This window comes from Phascolarctos cinereus, unplaced genomic scaffold, assembly GCF_003287225.1.
Source record: "Phascolarctos cinereus isolate Bilbo 61053 unplaced genomic scaffold, phaCin_HiC Scaffold_5;HRSCAF=322, whole genome shotgun sequence".
NCBI lineage: Eukaryota > Metazoa > Chordata > Mammalia > Diprotodontia > Phascolarctidae > Phascolarctos > Phascolarctos cinereus.
Window position 1 is genome coordinate 101,292,620 of NW_027555958.1, and position 24,564 is coordinate 101,317,183.

At 36.5% G+C, this 24,564-nt stretch overlaps 1 protein-coding gene across 1 annotated transcript in view; it reads right to left on the bottom strand.

Moving 5' to 3' along the window:
- Positions 1-24,564, bottom strand: part of ESR1 (estrogen receptor 1) — a 306,468-nt gene that overhangs the window by 170,152 nt on the left and 111,752 nt on the right. Inside the window, 1 exon segment of the mRNA XM_020986619.2 lies at positions 4,044-4,379. Coding sequence (XP_020842278.2) covers positions 4,044-4,379 — 336 coding nt within the window.

Below are 24,564 nucleotides of genomic sequence, written 5' to 3' on the forward strand. Positions count from 1 at the left end.
AGAAAATTATAATTTTGTTACACTGGAATTTTCAAGATGGGATAGAGCTTTAAATGGAGACAGATGACATTCAGGCAAAAGATGTTTTCAGAATTTTGCCTTTGTAACTCCTTCTCAAAAACTTGTAAATCAACTTTAAATACTTTTTCCTGCCTCAGAAAACTTCATTTCTTTGCCTTTCTTAAGTCCATAGCTATTTTTATTTTCTGCATGGTCAGACAAGTACAATTCTGATTTTTAACAGCTGTGGGGATGAAATTTCATAAAAAAATACATTTTGTTTGGGTCTGTTTGTTTTAAAATTCAAGTAACAAGATATATTTTGGTCTCAGGTTTAAAGAATTACTTGGGTCTTAAAAATAGCAATCAAGTCACAGAGCAGATATTCACAAACCCTAGATATTCCATTATTATAAACTTGTATGGTTGTGGGTAAAACACCTAAGGGAGGGCCTAATATTTTTCAGCTCCATTTGATCCATTCTCTATTTCTGGGTTGAGATATCTATGTATGATTCATCTATGCTTATCAATAAGAGTTGAACTTTATATCAGCTCTTTTAGATGCTTTTCAAATTTCCCTTTTTTTCTACAAGAAAAAATGTAATGATAGCTATTAATTGAAAAGGGTAAAAGAAAGGGATATATTGGATTCTTTAAATTAGTCCAGAATTCCTTAGGTAGAGGGGAAATATATTACTGGATCAAAGGACTATACCTGAAGAACCAACAGTTGTTCAAGTTCACAGATGGAAGGAATGAGTAATCAGTAATATTGATATCAACTTTTTCATCTTTCAAATTGAGGAAAGAAATATCTTTAGATGCAAATGGAAGCAAAGCCAACCATCATACTACTTTGGGTTTCTTTTGTCTAGTCTCCTAGATCACTACATGTAAGAGAGCTTAGAGATGTGGAGACACAAAATAAAACCCCCACTCCCAGGTGGCCTATACTAGAGGTCAGAACCTGGACAATCTAAGTCCAGAGATATGGCAGCTATCTAAGGAAGATATCTCTAAAATTACATCCTTTCATGTCTTTAAAACTGACTGTACACACATAAGGTCACTAGAAAGAAAGGCATGTGTGCCAGAGAGAGTAGCCAAGCTTCTTCTATTTTCCTCTAACTTCTTTCTATACAATATAAAGTATTGTGAATATACAAAAAAAAAGAAAGAAAGAAAGAAAGAAAGAAAGAAAGAAAGAAAGAAAGAAAGAAAGAAAGAAAGAAAGAAAGAAAGAAAGAAAGAAAGAAAAGGCAATAACTGTAGAGCTAGAAACTAAAAAGTCCTAAATTTTCATTCCATCCTCAGCTGGATTAAACATGTGAGGACCAACCTCTTTGACTAATGCTTTCAAGTGGTGCTGTAAGATTTTCAAGAGTATTACACAAGTATATTATTTATGGGAAGGTTTAAATGGATCTACAACAAGAACTGAGGTTTGGATTAGTTAGTGATGACTTCTCAAGATTATTTCAAGAGCTATAACTCTATTATATAATTTTGAGTTCTTTAATTCAAAAGACTTTTATCAATATTTTGTGCTAAAGATCATAGTCTCATTGAGGTAGTGCTTTCTATTTACAAATGCTCTAAAATCCATTAGCTTATGTCAGTCAACTAACATTTATTCAATGCCTACAATGTGCTAAGCACTGTGCTAAGCAATGGGAATACCAAGAAAGGAAAAAGAGAAATGAAAAGCTCAGTCACTCACCTCAAGGAGCTCATAGTCCAATGGGGGAGACAACATGCCAGGTTACAAATAAAATATATACAGGATCAACTGGGGATGGTATTAGAGGGAAGGCACTAAGATTAAGGAATACTGGGAAAGCTTCTTGTAGAAGGTGGTACTTTAGCTAAGACTTGAAGGAAGCTAGGGAAGCCAAGAGGCTAAGATGAGGACAGAGAGAATTCCAGCAAGGGGGGACAGCCAGTGAAAATACTGAGTCAGCAGATGGAGGAGTATGCTCAAGAAACAAGGATGTGGTGAGGAGTAAAATGTAAGAATATCGGGAAGGTAGGAAGGGGCCAAGTTATGAATGGCTTTAAAAGGCCAAACAGAGGATTTTATATTTTATCCTAGAGGTAATAGGGAACCACGTGGGTTTATTTAATAAAGAAGTGATATGGCCGTACCTTTGTTTTAGAAAGATCAATATGACAGATGAATAGAAAATGGATCAGAATGGGGAGAGACTTGAGGCAGGAAGAAAAACCTGTAGGCTATAACAAAAGTCTAGGCACGATGTGACAACAGCCTGTGCCAGTGGGTGGTGGCAGTGTCAGAGAAGAGAAGGGGTCATACATGAGAGATGTTTCAAAGGCAGAAATGACAGGATATTACAACTGATTGGATATGGTGAAGGGAGGGGGCTATTGAACTGAAAATATGTTCCAAAAGTCTTGATGTATCACTTCAGCAAGGAAGAACAATTAGCTAATCATGAAATGGGCCTTTAGTCATGGCAGCATTATGAAGAACAAACAGGTCTTAGCCCAAGTAAGACTTTATTCCTTGTCAATATGAAAATATATTGACTGAAACTTGGTTCCAGCCAAAAAAGATATGTGAAATTCAAACATATTTGTTGAATTTCAAATGATTATTATTCAGTGATAGACATAGCTAACAAACAAAGATGTAGAAGCTCAAACACAGTTAGCATTAATACTAAAAATGTAAATAAGACCATCATTTGAATTTGCTAATTGCACTTCCCTTGTATAAACATTAATCTAGTTACTAGTTCAACTAATTAGAACATGATGCTAATCAGCACAAATTCATGAATTTGATTCAGAAATGGGCCAGTTAGACCTTTTCTGTTCCATAGCTACAGACTACTCTTAACCCTAGTCATCTTACTGCTAATTCTGCTGGTCATTTATTGATACCAATTTGAAAGTGACAGAGAAGTAAGGCAAGAAGAACTAATGGAAAATGTTTGGTTGAATCAGTACAAATCCAATACTTAAAATAATAATAATAAAATAAACCTTTAAGGATGTGGTCTATTGAATGTGGATCATGGCCACGCTGTCTTCATACTCAGAGAATAATTGTCTTTACTTGTTGATAATATATATGATATTTTCTAAACATAGTACAACTGTATTTCATGGGGGTGAAATGTGACTTTAGATCAAGTATAGAACTACAAATAATTACACTTTTGTACTACATAAAAATTAATTTTACTTAGATAATAACAGTTCTTGTCTAATTTTTTTTAAAAAAGCAAAAAGTAGAGTATCTCTATACAGCTCTACCAGTGACTTGCCGTGTCACCTCAGAAAACAAAAGCTTCATGTCTCTTTGTCTTAATCTGCATTAGTTCATGAATGTAGATGTAAGTGTGGAAAAGGGGATGACACAAAGACCTACAATAAAACTTGCTTCTCAGGATCAGCACACCAATTTTGACAGAAATAGACCAACTATGGGGCCCAAAGAGTACAATTTAGCCCTTGATTCTCTCTTTTGAAAATCTGTCTTCTTGGAAACTCCTTGAGGGTAGGGAACCTGTTTTACACTTGTCCTGCATACCTATCCAACACAACCTTGACTAACACTGGGGGAAAAAAATCAACACTCTATAAATAATTGTTGATTTATAATCTTCTGTTGGGATCTTATTAGTCCACTGACAATAGCAACATGAGATGATTTTTTAAAAGCAGAGGCATTTACTAATAATATAAGTGTTTTAATAATAATCTTGAACATGAAAGATTTCGTAGCACATCGATCATTTTTTAATGCTTAGCCTTGTCCTCCTCCATTACTGTTCAGTGAATTTGTCAGAATTTTATTGTCTCAACAACACTTTAAAATCTTTGCCTAATTTTCAAGGGAATTCTGATATGTTAATCCTGAAACTTTAGGAGAAATATCTATCAGTTAATATCAATTATTTTGGAGATTATCTGGAAACTAAGTAGATGAAAAGTTGTTGTTTTCACTGGTTCTCCCATCAATCTGCAAAAAGTTTTATGCTGTTACCACAAAGTCTCAGACTTAGCATCCTTACCTGGCACCCTCTTTGCCCAGTTGATCACATGAACGAGCTCCCTGTCTGCTAGGTTGGTCAATAAAGTCATCATTGAAGTTTCACTGAAAGGTTTATTTGGATCATATTCAGAATAGAGTATCGGTGGCTCGGCTTCCAGCAAGGCATTGACCATTTGGTCAGCTGTCAGGGACAAGGCCGGGCTGTTCTTCTTGGTATGTTTTATCAAGAGAGGGCTTGGCCAAAGGGTAGAAGCTCTCATGTCAGTTGAGGGACCTGCTTCATTTCTCCCATCCTGATCATCTCTTTGGCGCTTATGCTTCAACATACGCCCACCTCGTCGGTCCTTCCGGATTCCTGGGAGGGCAAAAACAAATTAGTTAGTTGCCTCTGCTTTAACTTTACACTTCTAAACTGAAATCACCACTATAGGTCTGTTTATTTTTTAAAATTCCATTATAAACACTAGAAAGATAATAAAATATTAAATTGGCCAATAATCAATTATTCTTAGGAATTGACTAAATTTCAAAATGGCAAAATCTTTAAAATAGGGATAACCAAAGTCTTGGATAAAAACACTAAATCCTCCATATTTTCAAAGTAAACCACTTCATAGAGATGACTAAGGTACAATGACTTGCCCAGGGTGACTGCTAACTATGCCTTATGTGACAAAGGAGGTTTGACTAACAAAACTGACGCTTCATCATTCGTGATGTTCTCTCCTTTGCTGAACAAATAGCTATCACTCAGGTTCAAGAATTTTGCTGAGCTCTTGTTTTTCACAAGTGTTCTTCTATTTTCCCATCATAAAAGTTTCCAAACAGTTTATTATTATTTTTTGGCTAAACCTATGCTCAGCTGTGGTTCTCACTCACAAAATTATGGGGACATATTCCATCTCTTTCAAACTGCCTTTTTGGGTTATATCTTAGTCCACAAAAGGCAGCACTACTAAATTAAGAACAGGCTTGCAATTAAGTAGGAACAAATGAAAGATGAAGATTATCATAGCCACTAAAAAGCCTTTAACTTTACTACATCTAGCAAAATTGCAAGTGTTATAAAGCTCAGCTTACAAGAGTGTTTGCATTAGTGAAAAAAGTTATTGCGTATCCAGATCTTCCCAGATCGATGTCCAGCAGGGTCTATACTGTGCTATAACATGTTCTGGAAAGAGAACAGATTGTAGAGGTAGAGGGCCTGGTTTTCTCTCCTACCTCTGATGCTTACTACCTGCGTGACCTTGGGCAAATCCTTTAAAGCTCTCTGCTCAGCTTCCTCATCTGTATAATGAGGAGTTCAGAATAGATGGCAGCTGCAATCTTTTTCAGGTAGGTGGCAGAGTAGATAGAGTGCTGACTTGAAGAGAGAAAGACCTGAATTTCAATCTCACCTCAGGCACCGGGACCCTGGGAAAGCCATTTAACATCCATTGTTCTCAGTTTCCTCATCTATAAAATGAGGATAATAATAGCACCCCAGCATTGTTGTGAGAATCAAATGAAGTCCTATGTGTGCATCACTTTGCGAACCTTAAAGCACTATATACATGCTAGCTATTATTACTTTTACTATTTTTATTATTGTCATTATTCTGACTCTATAATCCTATAAGGTTATAATTACACAAACCTCTACTTAATAGTCAAATTAACCAGATAATTTTCCATTTGTAGTTTAAATTTTAGCCATCACATAATGTAGAGAGTTGATACGTTTGAAGAAAATGTATTTGTAAAATAACTTGAGAAGACTGACAACAGTATTTGTTTCAACACTGAGCTAACCTTCATCCCTTCACCTGAACTGTCACGAAAATCTCCTAATTGATCTTCCTCCCTCAAATCTTTCCCTACTCCAAGCCATTCCCCAAAGAGCCACTTGAGTGATTTTCCTAAACCATTTCCCCACTCAACAAATTCCAGTGACTCCCTAGAACTGAATTTCAGCTCCTCTTTTTGACATTTAAAGTTCCTTAAAACTCTGTCTTTCTTACCTCACTACACCTTACTTCCCTCCAAGCACAGTTCAGTTCAACCAAAATGACATTTTTGCAATTCTTCACACATAACATTCTATCTACTGTCTTTGTATCTTTGCACACTGGCTGTCCCCTATGCCTGGCCATAATATGTCCTCATCTCTGCTTCCTGGAATCCTCCATTTCTTTCAATATTTAGCTAAAGCATCATCTTCTACACAAATCCAGTTTTCCCCAAGGTGTTAGTACAGTCAGGTGGCACAATGCACAGGGTGCTAGACTTGATATCTGGCAGACCTTCAAACCCTGCCCTGACATTTACTAGCTATATGACCCTGGGTAAGTCATTTAACCTTTTTTAGTCTCAGTTTCCTCATCTCTTAAATGGGGATAATGATAACATCTACCTTGGAGGGTTGTTATGAGGCTGAAATAATCTTTTACAAGTAAAGCACTTGGCAAAACCTAAAGTACTACATAAAGGCTAGCTATTATTATTATTAAATTGCTATGCCTCCTTCCTGCCCCATTACCTTGTATCTACTTTTATGTATTTATATGTGTATCATCCTTACTTCCATTAGAATGCAAGTTCCTTGAGGACAAAAAGTGTTTCCCTTTTATCTCTGTATACATCCCCAGCGCCTATCAAAGTCTCTATCACATATTGGGTGCTTAAGAAATGTACTTTTTTTAATGCTCTAAATCACTGTTGATATAGAGAAATGAAAATTGAAACAACTCTGAGGCAGCACTTCACACCTATCAGATTGGCTTATATGGCAGAAACAGAAAATGATAAATGTTGCAGATGTGAAAAAATTAGGACACTAAGTGTTGCTAATGGAGTTGTGAACTGATCCAACCATTCTGGAGAGCAATTTGAAACTATGCCCAAGGGGCAATCAAACTGTGCATACCCTTTGATCCAGCAATACCACTACTGGATCTGTATCCCAAAAAAGATCATAAAAAAGCAAAAAGGACCCACATGTACAAAAATATTTATAGCAGCTCTTTTTGTGGTGGCAAAGAATTGGAAATTAGAGAATTCCAGTCAATTGGGGAATGGCTAAGCAAGTTGTGGTATATGAATGTAATAGAATACTATTGTGTTATAAGAAATGATGGGCAGGCAGATTTCAGAAAAAAAATAGAAAAATTTACATGAACTGATGCTGAGTGAAGCAAGCAGAACCAAGAGAACATTGTACATAGTAATAGCAACATTTTACAATGATCAACTATAATTGACTTAGCTCTTCTCAGCAATACAAACGATCCCAGACAATTCCAAAAGATTAATGATGAAAAATGCTATCTACATCTAGAGAAAGAACTATGGAGTCTGAATGCAGATCAAAGCATAATATTTTCACTTTGGGGTTTTTTTCATCTTTTGTGGTTTTTCCCTTTTGTTTTGGTTACATGTTTACATGATTGCATGTTTACATGTAAACATGCATGTGTTTACATGATTACACATGCATTACCTGTATTAGATTGCTTGCCATCTTGGGAAGGGGGGATGGGAAGGAAGGAGGAAGAAAAAAATCCAAAACTCAAAATCTTATTTAAAAAAATGAATGTTGAAAACTATCTATACATGTAACTGGAAAAAATAAAATACTATTTACAAAGAAAAAGAATTTTTTTTGTTAGTTGACTGTTTAGGCATTTGAAGCTAAATTACTTCATTGCCAAATGTCTTGAACAAGAGCAGTAGAATATGCAAGAATATGATAAGGCTTCAGAACAGAAGATTTTTTTTTAAAGAGCATTGAAAGCATTTTTAAGGGCAATCCACAGCTAGATACTTGAGTCCTGTAGCAGCTGACAAAATTCAATTACAATTTCACTTAGATTTATGAGGATGAATTTTTTCTCCATGTTATTAAGCCTCTTCCTGAAATATTGTTTAGTCCTTGAGTGCACAACTTCAGAGGGTTAGTAAGGTAACTAAAATTTAGAGAATAGAACTTACCAGGAATGAAGAAGTGACTCAATTAAAGAAGAGAAGGTTGAGGAATGTCATTAACTTCACTAAAGTCAAAGCAAGAGTTCATTGGCTTCAACTGAAGAATAAGAGATTGAGATTAGACCCAAGGACTGACAGAGATGATTGTTAAATGCTGGCATAGTAATAAAGCAGGCTATGAACTCTTGTTCCTTAGAAGTATTTGAAATTAGTGTAGTTATTCACACAAATCAGATGGTTTTGAGGGTACTGTGTAACATAGTGGAATTGACTCACCCTCCCTTAAAGTCTCATGAAAGTACGATTCACTTGGTAAATTCTGAGGCAAAATGAATTGAATTTGGTTGTGAAGTAGAAAAGCAGGCAGTCTAATACTTATAAAATTGCCTACCAGCTAACAAAAGTGATGGGTAGAACCAATCAATATTAAAACTCTGTTTATTTCCACCTCTTAAGCTTTATAAGTAAGTTGAAATTTAGTTTGAGAAAGAACATAAGCAAACCTCTAAATCATTAGTAATGAGAAAAATGCAAATCTAAACAACTCTTAACTTTCACCTCATATACAGCAAATTGGCAAAGATGACAAAAGGTAGAAATAGTCAATTGAAATTATGGAAAGACAGGCACAGTAAAACATAATTGGTGAATCTATCCTTTGGTTCTGGAAAGCATTATGGAAAGCAATTTTGTTTTGCTTTTGTTTTTTGAAAAGTGGTCAATGTATCTATACCCTTCGACCCAGAGATACCACTGCTAAGTATCCCCCAAGGATGTCAAGTACAGAAAGAAAGGTCTCACATAGACTAAAATATTTATAGCAGCACTTTTTTTTAATATTGAAGAACTAGAAATAAAGTAAATGTCTATTAGTTGAGAGAATGACTAATCACATTGTGGCATATTGTTGTAATACATTGTTACTGTAATGTAAGAGATGGTGAATATAAAGAATTTATTGAAATATATGAAAACAACAACTGATAGAAAGAAGTAAGAAGAATCAAGAACACAATATACATGACTGGAACATCGTGACAGAAGAAGAAGATGATGATGATGGTGGTAGTGGTGGTGGTGAAGGAAAAGAAGATGAAGAAATCCAAACTACTTAATTATAATAAGCACAGTTAGCACCAGAAAAAAGATGAGAAAGTATATCTCCTTTCCTTCTTAGAAGATATGTGGAAGTATAGGTATAGAGTATCTCATATGTTGTCTGATTTTGTTGATTTGTTGGGTAGTTTTGTGAATCTCAAAAAAAAAAAATAGAAATGACCCAAAAACCAATAGAGAGATGAATGATGGGTATAAATAGGCTGCAACACATGTTTAATGATGCCCTATGCCTTATAAATAAGAAGTAACATAAGGGATATCATGCAAAAAATGTATAGCTGCTGAGGGGACTTGAAATCATGTGAAAAGAAAAAGAGTTGAAGGAACTACAAATGTTTAGGTTAGGGTTGTATAAGTCTTCTCATTGTAGGGAAAGATACACGAGTACTATCTTTCAATATTTTATGGGCTGCCATGTGGGAAAGAGATGAGACCTGTTCTACTTGTGCCCATAAGGACTATTTCTAAGTAGCAAAAAAAAAAAAATCCGATTTGGTAAAATGGCCAAATGACCAATGTGCCAGGCCGCAGAAATGAGAAAGACAAACAATTGGTTTGGATAACTAAAAAAATTAGATATGACAATAAAAATTGTCTGTAAAATATATATCAGTCTGTTTGCAAACATTGTGCACAATTTTAATAGCACACAAATAAGATTTGCTTTCATCTAATTTAAAATAGATGCCACTCAAAACAAATCAGGATAATAAAGCAAAATAGTTCAATAGCATTATGAAAAGGTTCCAGACTTATGCTGGTGCACTTGCCCTCATTTGTCCAAGGTTATAGACCTCTCCTAGGAAGGAGAAATAGGTTCGAAATGAGAGGCCTTACAAGAAGAAGATGCTGTCATCAGAAGGTGCTGGAAGGCCAAGAGCACCCTAAAGATATTTGCTAGGGCAAGAGTAGGTGGATGGGATGTGAAGTGGAGAGGTTGAAAGGGGAAAGGGAGATAGAAATTGGGAAAACAGAAAACCATAAAAGAAAACTACTTTAAAATATAGACTTGCCCATAACATTGTGTTATCAGAGATTTGTCCCAGGAACCTCCTATGTCAAGCCTGCAACGTTGAAAGCCTATTTTTTCCCCACTTAATAGTATTTTTTCCCAATTGCAGTACAGATAGTTTTCAACATTCACTTTTATAAGATTTTGATTTGCAAATTTTTCTCTCTCCCTCCCTCGCTCCTTGCTCCTCTCTCCAAGACAGCAAGCAATCTGATACAGGTTATAAATGTACAATCATATTAAATATATTTCCACTTTAGTCATGTTGTGAAAGAAGAATCAGAACAAAAGGAAAAACCATGAGAAAGAAAAAAACCCCAAAAAAGTGAAAATAGTATGCTTCAATCTGCATTCAGACTCCATAGTTCTTTCTCTGGATGTGGATGGCATTTTCATCATGAGTCTTTTGGAATTGTCTTGGATCATTGTATTAGAAAGCCTATTTCTAATTATACAAGGTTGTTATTAACTGCTCATTTTTCATTCTTCCTTGAATTTCTTAGCTCGCCATTTGTGTCTCAACAAAAGCTAAAGAACGAGGTGAAAATTCATTAATGATAGAATTCAATCTATTATTCCACTTTAATTCAATGTCTGGTGGTTTTTTTTTAACACAGACTTTTTAAATGATCTTTTCTTTTGCTTAACGTTGTATACCTCCAGCGAAGTCTTATATGTAAGGTTAGTCTCACAGCTACCTAAAGACTGCTTTTAAATATAATCAAATATATAAAATATGATAACTTCTCTTCTGTTTCTCAATAAGTCCACATTGCTCATTTTAATTCAAAAGACAAAGAAAAAGAGCAAAAGGGTTTAAAATTACTTAACCTGTTAGGAAAATGTGGAGTACTAAGTAATGTTAAAAATCCATTTAACTAACAGTTAATTCAACAGACAAGGTCCTTCTGAATTGATTTTTATTTCCCTCAAAAAATCTAGACTGTACCAGCTTCCAGTCCACAGCCCAAAGCCCCAAACTCCAGTAGTCCCTTTAAATGGCAATGAACAGAAGGGGTTATTAGTGTGAGGGCAGTGAGCCAGGAAGGCTCTAAGAAGGAAGATGACCTGGCAGCCAAACAAAGTCCATTTCATGTGCCAACATGAAGCTACCCAAACTCAAACTATTAAAATATCCACCCAAACCAACTGGATGAAAAATAAAATTTTACTCCAAAATTAAAATGCGAACTTTGAAAACAAATCTATTGGTGTTTATGGCAAAAATGCTCTTGAAAGAGAGCTTTGAGAGATAGCTTACCCAAATGTGATAGAGCTATGATGGCACCTAGGTAGCACAAGAAAGAGAAGAGTTTGAATCCTGTCTCAGACACTTACTGTGTGACTCTGGACAATTCACTTAACCTCTCCATTGCATCAGCTTTTTCATCTATAAAAGGAGGGAACTGGACTCAATAGCATTTGAAATCCCTTCCTAGTCTAAATCTATGATCCTAGAAAATGGAACAGGACCAACATGGCCAGGGTATTTTAGAAAGAGCAGAAGAATAAAAAAAAACCTAATAACCTCTGCCATGATTAGCTCACAAGATTGTTGTGAGAAGAAGCAATATGATATAGGAAAGTAGAAAGCATTCCAGACCATTGTTGGTGGAGTTGTGAACTGATCCAACCATTCTGGAGAACAATTTGGAACTATGTGCAAAGAGTTATAAAACCATGCATATTCTTTGATCCAGCAATACTACTGCTAGGTCTATATCCCAAAGAGATCACAAAAAAGGGAAACGTATCCACATGTACAAAAATATTTATAGCAGCTCTTTTTGTGGTAGCCAAGAATTGGAAATTGAGGGGATACCCATCAATTGGGGGATGGCTGAAGAAGCTCTGGTATATAAATGTAATGGAACACTATTGTTCCATAACAAATGGTGAGCAGGTGGACTTCAGAAAAACCCGGAAAGGCTTGTGTGAACTGATGCTGAGTGAAGTGAGCAGAACCAGGAGAACACTACACACAGTAACAGTCATGCTGTGTGACGACGGATTTTGTTAGACTTAGATCTTCTGAGCAATGCAATGGTCTAAGACAATTCCAAAAGACTCATGATGGAAAATGCTATCCACATTCAGAGAAAGAACTATGGAGTCTGAATGCAGATCAAAGCATACCATTTTCTCCTTTTTTTGTTGTTGTTTTTTGTTTTTTCTTTCTCATGGTTTTTCCCTTTTGTTCTGATTTTTCTTTTACAACATGACTAATGTGGAAATATGTTTAATATGATCATACATGTATAGTCTATATTAAATTGCATGCCATCTTGAGGAAGGGGGAATCAAGGGGGGGGGAATTTAGAACTCAAAATCTTATAAAAGTGTATGGTGAAAATTAATAATTAATTAATTTTTTAAAAGAAAGAAAGAATTCCAGACCTAGAATCAAGAGACCTGAGTTCAAATCCTGTCTCAGAGATTTATGAGCCCTGTGAACTTGGGCAAGTCACAAAACCATTCTCAGCCTCAGTTTTCTCCACTTTAAAAAGGCATCTTGGGACTCAAATTACAAAGGAGTTTCCAGGTCAAGTTAGGCCCCTGTTTTTGCAAATGAGGAAACTAAAGCTCAGAAAGGCTGTCATTTCCCCAGGGTTATTCAGTCAGTGTCTGAAGTAAAAATGGAATTCAGGGCTTCCTGATTCCAGGTCTAGCCCTCTCTCTGCTACACTATGTTGCCTTCATCGGATATAAATGACAAAGTTATTTATTGCCAGGAAAATGCTTTAGAAGCTTTCATATGTCATATAAATGCAAATTGTTATCATGAAATGAGATTTTTCAAATGAAAGCTCTTTGCAGACTGTCAAGTTTAGAAGATGTTACTATGATCTCGTCCTCCAAAATAATATATTGGGTGCGGGTCTACTTCAACATTGATCCTGATCAGCTTTGGCATTATTTGATTTACGAAATAGAAAATCTATATCAAAAGTATTTGAAATGCCCGCTTGTTGGGGATTTTTTTAGCTTTTCAGCTGACCAAATAATGCAGTTTTTACTCTCATGGACCCAAGAAGCAAATGGCTTTATTAAATATTGCTCTTTTTCCTTGTTCTTTTATCCAGTAATTCAGGTACTATTCCCATGGCTATATTTAATAGAAAAGCAAATTAATGGCTAGACACCCAGCCTTGGAATTAGAAAGACCTGGTTTCAAGTTCTATCTCTGACACCTAATGGCAGTGATGCCCTGGGCAAGTCACTTAAACTCTCAGTGATTCCAGGTAACTCTCCAAGACTTTAAATTGCAGAGCAAGTTCCAATATGAATTGATATAGGAAATGGCCTCACAAGGAGTTCCCTGCACCAATGTGATTACAGGTCAGGTTTAAAAAGAAATGTAATGGACAAATAAGACCTAACCTTATAAACTAAAACTAGCCCAGGTCTCTAAAACTTAACTTTCTCTCTCTCTCTCTCTCTCTCTCTCTCTCTCTCTCTCTCTCTCTCTCTCTCTCTCACCCTCAGATAAAATGTCAAATCCTGTCAATCCTTCCTTTTTATTTTCTTACACATCCTTCTTTCCATTCCCACTATCACCATTTCATCCATTTTATCTCTCCTCTTTATCTATTACTACTTAAGTAATTGTAGTAGCCCCTAAACTAGTTCTCTGTCATCCCTTCTCCAATTTGTTCTGCACTACCCCTGCCCAGAGAATCTTCCTAAAACACAAATTTCACAAACAATCCTATAATCAAGATCTTTCATCAGCTCTCTATGATTCACAGGATGCAATTGTTCAAAAATTCAATAAATATCTATTGATCCGATAGGTGATATTAAGATGTAAAGATGGAGAAAACACAGCTCCTACCCTACCCGAAATAATGTTCTCATGATATGTTAAGTAACAATGAAATTTTCCCTTTTTTAAGTTACATATCAAAGTTCAAACTAATTCAGAAATATGATAGCTCATTTTTATAAACTTTACAGTTTACAAAGTTCTTCTCCAAAAATGTGTATATAATACTCTTCTTGCTCAAAAATGAGCACATAATATAACCTAAAAGAACAAGTAAAAAGAAATACTCATCTCTAATATCAGGATCTTAGCATAAATATGCTCTCAAATTACCATAAAAATTAAGCATGGTTGCCTAAATGGTCTTATTTAAAGATCATTTGGCTATTTTTTTTTTTTTGAAATATTCTGAAACGTCAGATTGGGGCAGGGAGTGGGGGAGAAAGTCCACCTAACAACACAGAAGAATTAGAATGCCGTATTAACAATAATTTAACACTAATTTGCTACAGCAAGAACTGAAACGAATACAAAACTAGAAGAATTATGATTAAAAAAAAGTTGTCATATAAATAGAACAATTCCATCTAATCTATTTAAGCAAGTTATTGATGCCAAAAAATGGGAAGCAGACAGAAGAAAGGACATTAACATGGATTGTAAGTTTCATAGAAGTTTAACCAATGTAAACCAATTGCCATAATGAGTATCACAGGAGACCAAGAGTCCCAAAATTGCCTTAGTCAGGAAATAGTTTATCTCCTTGCCAAGTGCAGAGATGAAGCAGCCAAGGTCAACACTGGTTTAAAATATAAACTTGTTTGTAAAATCTTACAGAGAAGTATGATGGAAGATTATGAGCAATATCTCCTCACAAAACAGTGAAAAGCAGTGGAAGAATAAACAAGTTTAAAGAAACTTTGGTGAGGCGCTCAACTAAGCAAAGTCAGCCCAAGGTCATTTCAATATGAAAATGGAAGGAGGATAGCAAGTAGACAAAAGATGGCAAATATCTGTAAAAGTTTTATAATGAGCTCTTTTCAACAACCAGGATGGGGAATCAACCACATCTGGACTGAAGAATCAGAGCTCTGGAGATGCTACTGGGGGAAGTGGAAACAGCACTGAAGAAAACAAGACATGGAAAAGCAGCCAAAGTAGACCATGTACAGACAGAGGATGTCTCCACTGGAGCTGACAGTTTAGAGAGTGTTTGGGAATTGATTCTCAAGGTATCTAAAGGAGAAGAAGATGCCAAGGCATGGGGGGAAATCACGGACTTTATTATTAACAACTACCAAAGACACCTGAGATAGACAGTGAGGTGGCACAGTGAATTGAGCACTATGCCTGAGTCGGGGAGACCTGAGTTCAAATCTGGCCTCAGACACTTGCTAGCTGTGTTGTCTTTGACAAGACATTTCACTTCTGTCTGCCTTAGCTTCCTAAACTATAAAATGGGGATAATAATAAGCATCTACATACCAGGGTTGTTGAAGATAAAATGAGATAAAATGTAAAGTGCTTAGTACAGTGCCTGGCACATAGTAGATGTTTACGAAATTCTTGTTTCCTTCCTAGTGAAAAAACATGAATAACTATAATACCTTATGCATACTTTTACCATCTACTGCATGTAAAAATTTATGAGAATGAACTATACATGCAACAAGAGCTTCTTTGATGAGAGGATTAGGAGAGAACAGATGAGTTTTCTCAAGTGATATTTCATATTAGAATACAATTAACTGAAACATAGAGATTATAAGATACCAGTATATTTATTCTTTGTTGACTCTAAAAATTACATGTTTTGGTAGAATAAAAGGCTGCATTAAGACTTTCCTCCAACAAAATGTTTACCATGTAGGTATCTCTCCATTGTTATAGGTGTTTTATAAATAGTGAATGAATAAATACAGTCTATTCCATTGTCCTTTGGGTTATCCTCTGCTTTACTTCTTTAGTGACAGTATTATTCCATAATTCACAGCCACACAACATAATCAGAATATTCGTGTTAAAATATGGGTATTTGTTTTAGGGAGAAACTTTTAATTATTTAAAAAGCCTTGCAGAAATAACTTTGTTAACCTTCTGGCCATTAATATCAAGTGAAGGGCAAAACAGGGAAATATATGCTTGCTGAAGATTGTTTCCTATTGTCATGGAAAAGATCCAGTGGAGATTTCATGTTGAAGAGTGATTTCCTAGACATGCTAAGACTCTCCAGATGCTCCTGTTGGTAGTGACATTGTTCTGAACTTCCCAACTGAAATCCATCAGCACTCAAAAGAGTTTAGCCTCACTATCCACAGAGGAGAAAACAACCATCAACCCAGATGGTGAAATGCAGATCAATGGACAACCTATAGTTTATTTCACAGTATAGCATTTTGGACATACACTATGCATGGACAATGGGATGGTTTCACAATGAAACAGGAGAAAGAGAATAGGCTAGATTATTTTAGGGAAACTATAATGTTTTATTTTTTTTAAATAATGCCAAGTTTCTCCCTAAAACAATGGATGAAGAAAATGAGGTTTAGAGGGGGTAGACTGAGTTCTTATTTGCATAATATTTCCACAGAATATAGTATAGCACTTTGTATATCATAGGTATTTAATAAAGGCCTTTTTTTTAGCTTGTTCATTGAAACCAGTTCATTTAAATTCTACGGCTATAACTCCTATAGCTGAGCTTTGTAAAAGTAAAATAATTCTATTAATGTTCTCAGTCTAATCTGGTGTGTGTGTGCAGACACACATTCACACATATATTTACACACATACATGCACATATACAGGATTTACATATATGTATATATGGAATTTAAATGTTCAACAAAAGATATTAAACTGTTACTGTAACTTTAGATTATTTAAATCTGGAAGATGAAACAAGTAAAAATAAATCCTGATCACTAGCATCAGTATGCTAAAAATAAATGTTGCCCTCCCCCCCACCCCTGCCAAGAGCTGTAGAGCTAAATCTAAGGTAAAGGACTAAATAACATGCAATTGTTCTCAGGTAATCTAGCATGTGAATAAAAGAATTCATGCATAATCCATTATTATTGATAATAATGATTTCTTCCTCCTTCTGCATCAAATACTTCCATTCAAATCTCTTTTTCCTCCTCTTTGAGTAGATACTTTTATACACAGGGTTTTGCTTCCTGTTTCCAGTTTATTTATTATAAAGTTTTCAGACTGAGTCATAGATGAAGGGCCAGTCTAGGCAGAATTGTTAAGTAGGTGGTAAGTAGAACTTGTAGTTAACACCCTCTCCCTACACCCCTCTATCTGTGCTCAGTTACACTGGGCACAGCCTTTCTAGCCTCATGCCCTTAAATTACCCCCCACCAAGAAGGCTTATTCTTTCTGCACTGGGCAAGTCAGAACCTTTTTAGGCTTCTCTTTCTTATTCCTTAAGAGAAGAAGGTTGGAATAGATGATTACTGAGGTCTTTTTTACATCTAAAATGACATGATTTTTATTACATAGGCAATTGCCTGTTTTACCCATTCACAAGGCCATCTATCCTTCAATGAACATAACTAAATTCCACTGAATACTCATTATCTCAACTCAGAAACTAAAATTGTTTTGATAATGAATCCAAGTCTCATTCCAAGACTAGAAATGAAAATTAGCAGAGTATATTATTGTGTCCTAACCATGCACAAATTTCCAACTAAACACTCTAGATATTTTCTTCCTAAACAGAACAGGGACAATTTAATTTAATTTTTCAATTTAACAAATAAATATCTGTTATTTATTTGTAAAAATATTTTAGAAAATAGAGAAGGAGCATGGTATATAGTACAGTAGAGAAAACTGAACATGGAGCCAAGACCTGGGTTTGAGTTCCTCCTGATTGACCCATAATGGCAACATCAGGCAGTCCAGGCGCTTGAGGAGTCCCTTAGCCTCTCAGTGTTCTAGGAAATTCTCTCAGACTAGAAGTTATAGAAAAGGTGCTACTCTGCATTGGTAGAAGGAGTTTCCTCATCTTAGAGTTTCCAACACAGTCCAGTTCATATGTCTATCCCTATCCCTACAAGCAAATACTAAGAGTCATTCTCCAATAGATAAATGGTCAAAGGTTATGAAAAAATAGTTTTCAAAATAATTTCAAACTACAAATGGCTATATGAGAATATACTCCAAAATAAAATAGTAAGAGAAGTAAAAAATTAAAACAGAAGCAGCATGATATAGTAGAGAATCAGGAAGAGCTGTATAAGAATCTTGCATCCAATACTTTCTATCTGTGTAACCATGGATAAATCACTTAACCTCTCTGGGCCTTAGTTTTCTCATATGTAAAAGGGTTCCCTCTGACTCAAAATCTGTTTTCCTATGAACTCACCGTCAAAGACAGTGGAATCATCAGACTTGCACCACAACATTTCAGCCCCAGAAGTGTTTATGGGTAGAAATGATACTAACAAGAACAAAGATGGAAAATCAGCTGGATTGAATCAAAGTGTACAATTACAGTTGTGAAAGAGGTGAAACAAGTGTGAGGGATTGAGATACTGGTAGACAAGGTAGCTTCCTCTTGAAAAAAGATTAGATATGAAAGTCATGAGGAAAAAAATCTCAGACCTTATTCCTACCAAAAATAACTCAGCCAAGAGAACATTAACAACCACCAGGCTATATACTTACTTTCCCATCGATACAAAAATCTTTATGAGAATAATCTATATATAAATCATGGGTATCCTCTATTAGGGCTCTAAAAGGAAAGAAGCAAACTTCCATGATGAGTATTCAATTATGAACTGCATCTTTACCCTGTTTAGTCAGCCTTTAATATTAAATATCAAATGAGGCATAAAATAGGGAGATGTGTGAAGTTCCAGATCACTTCTTTTCTGGTCATATAGTTGTTCTTTGAGTGGACAAGCTTATACATAAAATACCTAAGTAATCTTGAGAGAGAGAGCTCCACCAAGAAGTCCTTGAACTCCTCATTTTACCAGTCTTGGGAAATTTCCACCAACTATATCCCCTATAAGAAGACAATTCTCTTCCATCAAGAATATCTCCCACTGTTATGCCATCACTCCCAATTTCTCTACATTAAACACAATTCATATCTAGGCAGCTAGGTGGCACAATGGATAGAGCACTGGACCTGGAGTCAGGAAGACCCGAGTTCAAATCCAGCCTCAGATGCACACTACCTCTGTAACACAGGGCAAGTCATTTGACCTCTGCCTCAGTTTCATCATCTGTAAAATTGGAATAATAATGTCACCTATCTCCCAGCATTGCTATGAGAAAAAATAAAATAATTTTTATAAAACGCTTTATAAAATGCTTAAGCTGCTATTATTATTATTAATGATGATAATAATTTCTGATGAAAAAGGATGAGATAGGTGAAAAATAACCAGTTGAAACTACCAAAAGAAAGCTAATGTACCTTCCCATCATCCCTGGAAAAAGAATAAGGATATAATCCTATGCCCAAGTGGTAACAGACCTACTGTTATAAAAGGCAGGAGAAGAATTCAAGGTTTAACCTCACAGGGCCATGCCTACTGACCTATGATCTTTGCAATCTATACCTAGTCTAGCATCAACTGTACCACAGAGCTTTGTATCTATCAAATAATCCAACATGACATGGGATGGGGAACCTGATTTCTTAGTATTCTACAATAGGCAACAGAGTCTCAAGAGTTCTGACACAGGCTTGTCTAGAAGAAAAGAGAATGTCTCAGAAGGTATTATATAGAACACAACTCACATAGGTCTTGTGGCCTTGTGACAGAATTATTCTCGTGTCAATGCTCTCTGTGCCCAAGACCTCATGGAGCTTGTAGCATACACACACACACACACACACACACACACACACACACACCCCACACCCCACCACAAATAAGAAACACACATACAGAAGACTACCGAAGGACACTAAACCTGCAGAACCAAACCACTATGTCACGGAGAAGGCTTGACCTTTTTTCTTCCTTTGTCAAATAGTCAGCTCTGTAAGTAGTCCAGTCTAAGCACTAACCAAGAGGTCCTGGATCCCCCCATATATTTTTATATACTGCCTAAGCATCCTCAGGGAGGGAAGGAGGCTTCTGCTCTCATTAGGATTATTAATAGCACTAACTGCCATCTTTTCCCCCACCCCAGAGTAATTGTCTTGCTTTGTAATAACTATTATCATCCCTTGATTTTTTTTCACTTCTTTGGTCCTTTATTTTTTTAATCCAATCTAGAAATGTAATTAAAAGATGAGAAGACAACAGTTATTTCTACATACATATATGCATGTACATACACACACACACACACACACACACACACATATACACTCTGAACCTTTACTGGACAACTCTGACAGTACCTCTCAGAACTATCATCTCTAATCCTTTGACTCAGCAGAGTAGTTAGCAAGGACTTATATTAGGGGGGAAAACCCTGGGACCATCAATGACATCTGTCTCACAGTATCATTGGAAGGCAGAGATAATAAAATGGTAGCAAATCCCAAAGGAAGTAAAAGTGCCAAACCATAAAATCTAGTAATATCTTGCTCTTGATTCATTGTTGGGAATAGCTGGCATCCAACAAGTATGGTGCTGCATGGAAGGACCATAGCTGAATCAGGCCAAAAGAATTACAAAGTAATCATATAACAAGTCTGTCATGGTGTGCTCAGAAACAGATGGATAAGAGGAGAAAAACTGAAGGGGTTATCAGAAATTGGCTGGGTCATAGATACCATGGCTCCATAGTGATAAGAGTTTCATCTCCACTTATTGAGTGCAGTACATTCTGTAGTGACAGATCCTCTAGGCCTTCCTCAGGTATTTTCCCCTCCATATCAGTCTAGCTCTCTGTGCCAGCTCAGTTTTCAGATCTGCTGGAGGTCAGCGAGCACCAGTACTAAGCACTACAATGTGCTAAGGGCTTTGCCATCTTTTTTATTATTAGCACTCCATTATGATCCCACAATTTGGGGGACTGGCTAATCCCCTCTTCACAGCAGCTAGTCCACTTCCTCCTCCATCCTAAACTACCTTATAGTTATTTTGTGCATACTGTGTATATACTTACATATGCCATGTTATTGCCTTTATTTGAACATAAGGGCATGGAATTAAAACATTTTGTCTTTGTATCTCCAGCACTTAACACAATACCTGATAAACAGTAGGCACTTTATAAATGCTTATTGATTGACTGAGAATGTTATCACAGTATTAAGACAATAAGCACAAGCATACTTGATGGTAGGAACTAATTAGGAATGAGTCTAATTCTACCTTCAATATTGAATTAACCAGCCTTTCCATCTTTATCTCACATTGTTGTCCTTCACACACTCTATATTGCAATCTAATTAAACTCCTATCTATTCACTAATCTCAACTTATTATCCATTACCCACCTTTGTGCCTTCAAGACTGGCATCCTCCATACCTGAAATACTTCTTCCTATCCTGTGCCTTTCAAAATCTTTCCCAGCCTTCAAGGTTAAGCAGAGTATGACTGTCTTCATGAAATTTTCAATTGATCCTCTCCTCTCCAAGTGAAAGTTTTGCTCCATTTTCAAATTTCCCTAGGCTATTTTGTCTGACTTTCTTTTTTCCTCCATCAAGCTCCACATGTTATCATATTTATCTGTCTCATTAAGTAGATGGCAAACTTCTTGAGGGCAGAGACTATGTGGTTTTTCCTTTTTATTCCCTACACAGAGTAGGCACTCAGTAAATGTTTATTAAATTTATATGAATTCTCTCTCTCCTTAAGTTTTAGAGGGAGCAAACAATGTGCTCTCTTGGTTGAACAAAATTCTCACTTGCCCATCTCCAGATTCTCCCCTTGAATGGGATTTTTTTCCAGCAGTATAGCTGCCATGTTGGAGTGGTAAAGTGGAGCATTAGTTCTTGAAAGAAGAAGAAAACACCTAGTTGAGCTGACCATACCCCATTGGAGGATATATGTCCATACATCTAAAGTAACCCAATCTTCTTACTTTACACATGGATTGGAGAAAACAAGACCACTCTCCATAAGAATCATGTCTTCTTTAGTGCAAAAGCACATTCCATTAACATAATATAACTGGAAACTTTCATTTAGCTCCACAAAATTGGTTTCAATTTCAATTCAATATGGTATCCCACACTTTATGCCATAACTTGTTGCACTTCTCTAAAGGCCAAGCCTGACACTTTGAAGTGATTGATAAACATGTGTCTAGTATAAGAACTTAATTGTTAAAAATTTTCAGTGAAATTTTTCCATAAACTAGGCAGCAATCATCATGAAAGAGAAAACTGTCACTGACTGTCATACCTTTTATGGGATGTCAAACCTTGTTGTCTTCTCCCAGTGACAGAGATCCTATGAGCCAAGAGTTAAACCAGCGAAAGCAGGCTAACTCATAGTCCTTAACACTGCCATTTTTTTAGTTAGAAATATGTTTGCTTCTTCAAACTACTGTGCATTTTAATAGAAAGGCTGATAATAAAGTCTTTCTTTTCAAGATAGCTGTAGCACATTATTCTATAAAAATTTGATTTATTAATGACAAATTTATGGGGTGAGGAGTAAGGCAATACATATTTTCCTTGCCTGGCTTCCTTTCCCTGTAATATCTTAGTGATGAGTCTCCTGCTGGCAGTCATTCTGTAGCCAAGAGAAATAAATAAAATACCAGAACTCAGAAGATTTCTCTCTCTCTTTCTCTCTCTCTCTCTCTCTCTCTCTCTCTCTCTCTCTCTCTCTCTCTCTCTCTCTCTCTCCCTCCCTCCCTCTCTCTCTCCCTCCCTCCCTCCCTCCCTCTCTCTCTCTCTCTCTCCCTCTCTCTCTCTTCTCTCTCTCTCTCTCTCTCTCCCCTCCCTCTCATCCCTCTCCTCTTTCTCTCTCTCCCTCCCTCTCCTCCCTCCCTCTCTCTCTCTCTCTCCCTCCCTCCCTCTCTCTCTCTTTCTCTCTCTCTCTCTCTCCTCTCTCTCTCTTTCTCTCTCTCTCTCTCTCTCTCCCTCCCTCCCCTCCCTCCCTCCCTCTCTCTCCTCCCTCCCTCCTCCCTCTCTCTCTCCTCCCTCCTCCCTCTCTCTCTCCTCCCTCCCTCCCTCTCTCTCTCTCTCTCTCTCTCTCTCTCTCTCTCTCTCTCTCTCTCTCTCCCCCCACCATTCCAAAGCAGGTCTACAATTCAGACTTGCAATTTTTCATCTCCAAGTCTGAAAAGCACACACATTCTGTCTTCCCAGTTCCTGATGGTACCTTCCTTTGGCTTGTGCTGATTAATTTTAAGTCAGTAACTATGATCCATCCTCTTAAGGATGAACATTGCTAACTTTGCCTCAGTCACCAAAGCTTAATGGAATCTTTGTGCTTCTTGGTTATGGTGTGCCTGCCAGTGCGACAGTCATCCTACAACAATCTTACAACTAGTCTACTCTAAGTCAACCTTGCTCCAGCTGGCTTCCTATCACATCCTGAACTAATGACATCATGGAGTGTTTATCATGCCTTTCTGAGAGTCAAAAAGTTTTCTTTTTTTTTTTGAAGAGATGTTCTCATCCATTTTTTAAAGAGATGTTCTCATAGCAACTAAAGACCCTAAAAGGAAAGTTCTTGCCATTGAAGCCCACAGCACTGTCAAACAGTTCAACATTAGAAACTAATGTAACTTTAATCCATCCATATTTGTTGTTTTCCCCATCAGAATTCAAGGTCCTTTAGAGCAGGGACTATCTTTCCTATATTTGTTCTCAGTGCTTAGTGTGGTGCTTTGCATATAGTAAGTGCTTAATAAATGTTTTATTCATTCATTTATTATTCTATCAGGAAATTCTAAGTTCATTGAGGTCAAGGACAAAATTCATTTATATCCTCACTATACCTCAGTCAATGCTTGACATAAAACACTCCAAGGGTATTTGTCTCATTGATCTGCATTTTTTTTTTGCAGGGAGGACAAGGAATTATCCTTTTATTTGTCATCATTTAAAGCTCCTGGTTTATATGAACCTACATTAGTAAAAATGCTTTTCTATCTCAAATCATAGGCATTGGAAGTCATAGCAAAAAGCCATAAGATCATGGTCATCTCTTTGTTGTCCATATTACTGAGAGTACAGGGACTTCTGCTCTAACCACTCTGCACATCTCCTGCTCCAGCCACCATTATCACTTTCTCCAATTTCAAGGGTCCTTTTCATTCATACTGGCTGAATAAGTGAGAGAAGTGTCAGAGCATGTCTTTCTCCTGACTGTGCTTTTCTCCACCACCAGTGCATTGTTTTCATGGAGTGAAAAAGAGAAATAGATCAAGTAGTTGTCCATATATAGTTGGCTGGGGTGGCTCAGAACCTTTGGGCCTTCCAGGTAGAGAGGGGATCAAACATAATGCTCAACTCCAAATGAGAGGACACTGGTGACAACAAATGAACAATTCTCATCTTTAAAAAAATCTTCATTTTCTTCCTCCTATCACGATTTATTGTTCTGGTTGTTGAGTCATTTCAGTTGTGTCTGACTCTTTGTGACCCTATTTGGGGTTTTCTTGGCAAAGATACTCGAGTAGTTTGCCATTTCTTTCTCCAGCTCATTTTACAGATGAGGAAACTGAGGCAAACAAGGCTAAGTGTCTTTCCTAAGGTCACACAGCTAGTAAGTGTCTGAGGCTAC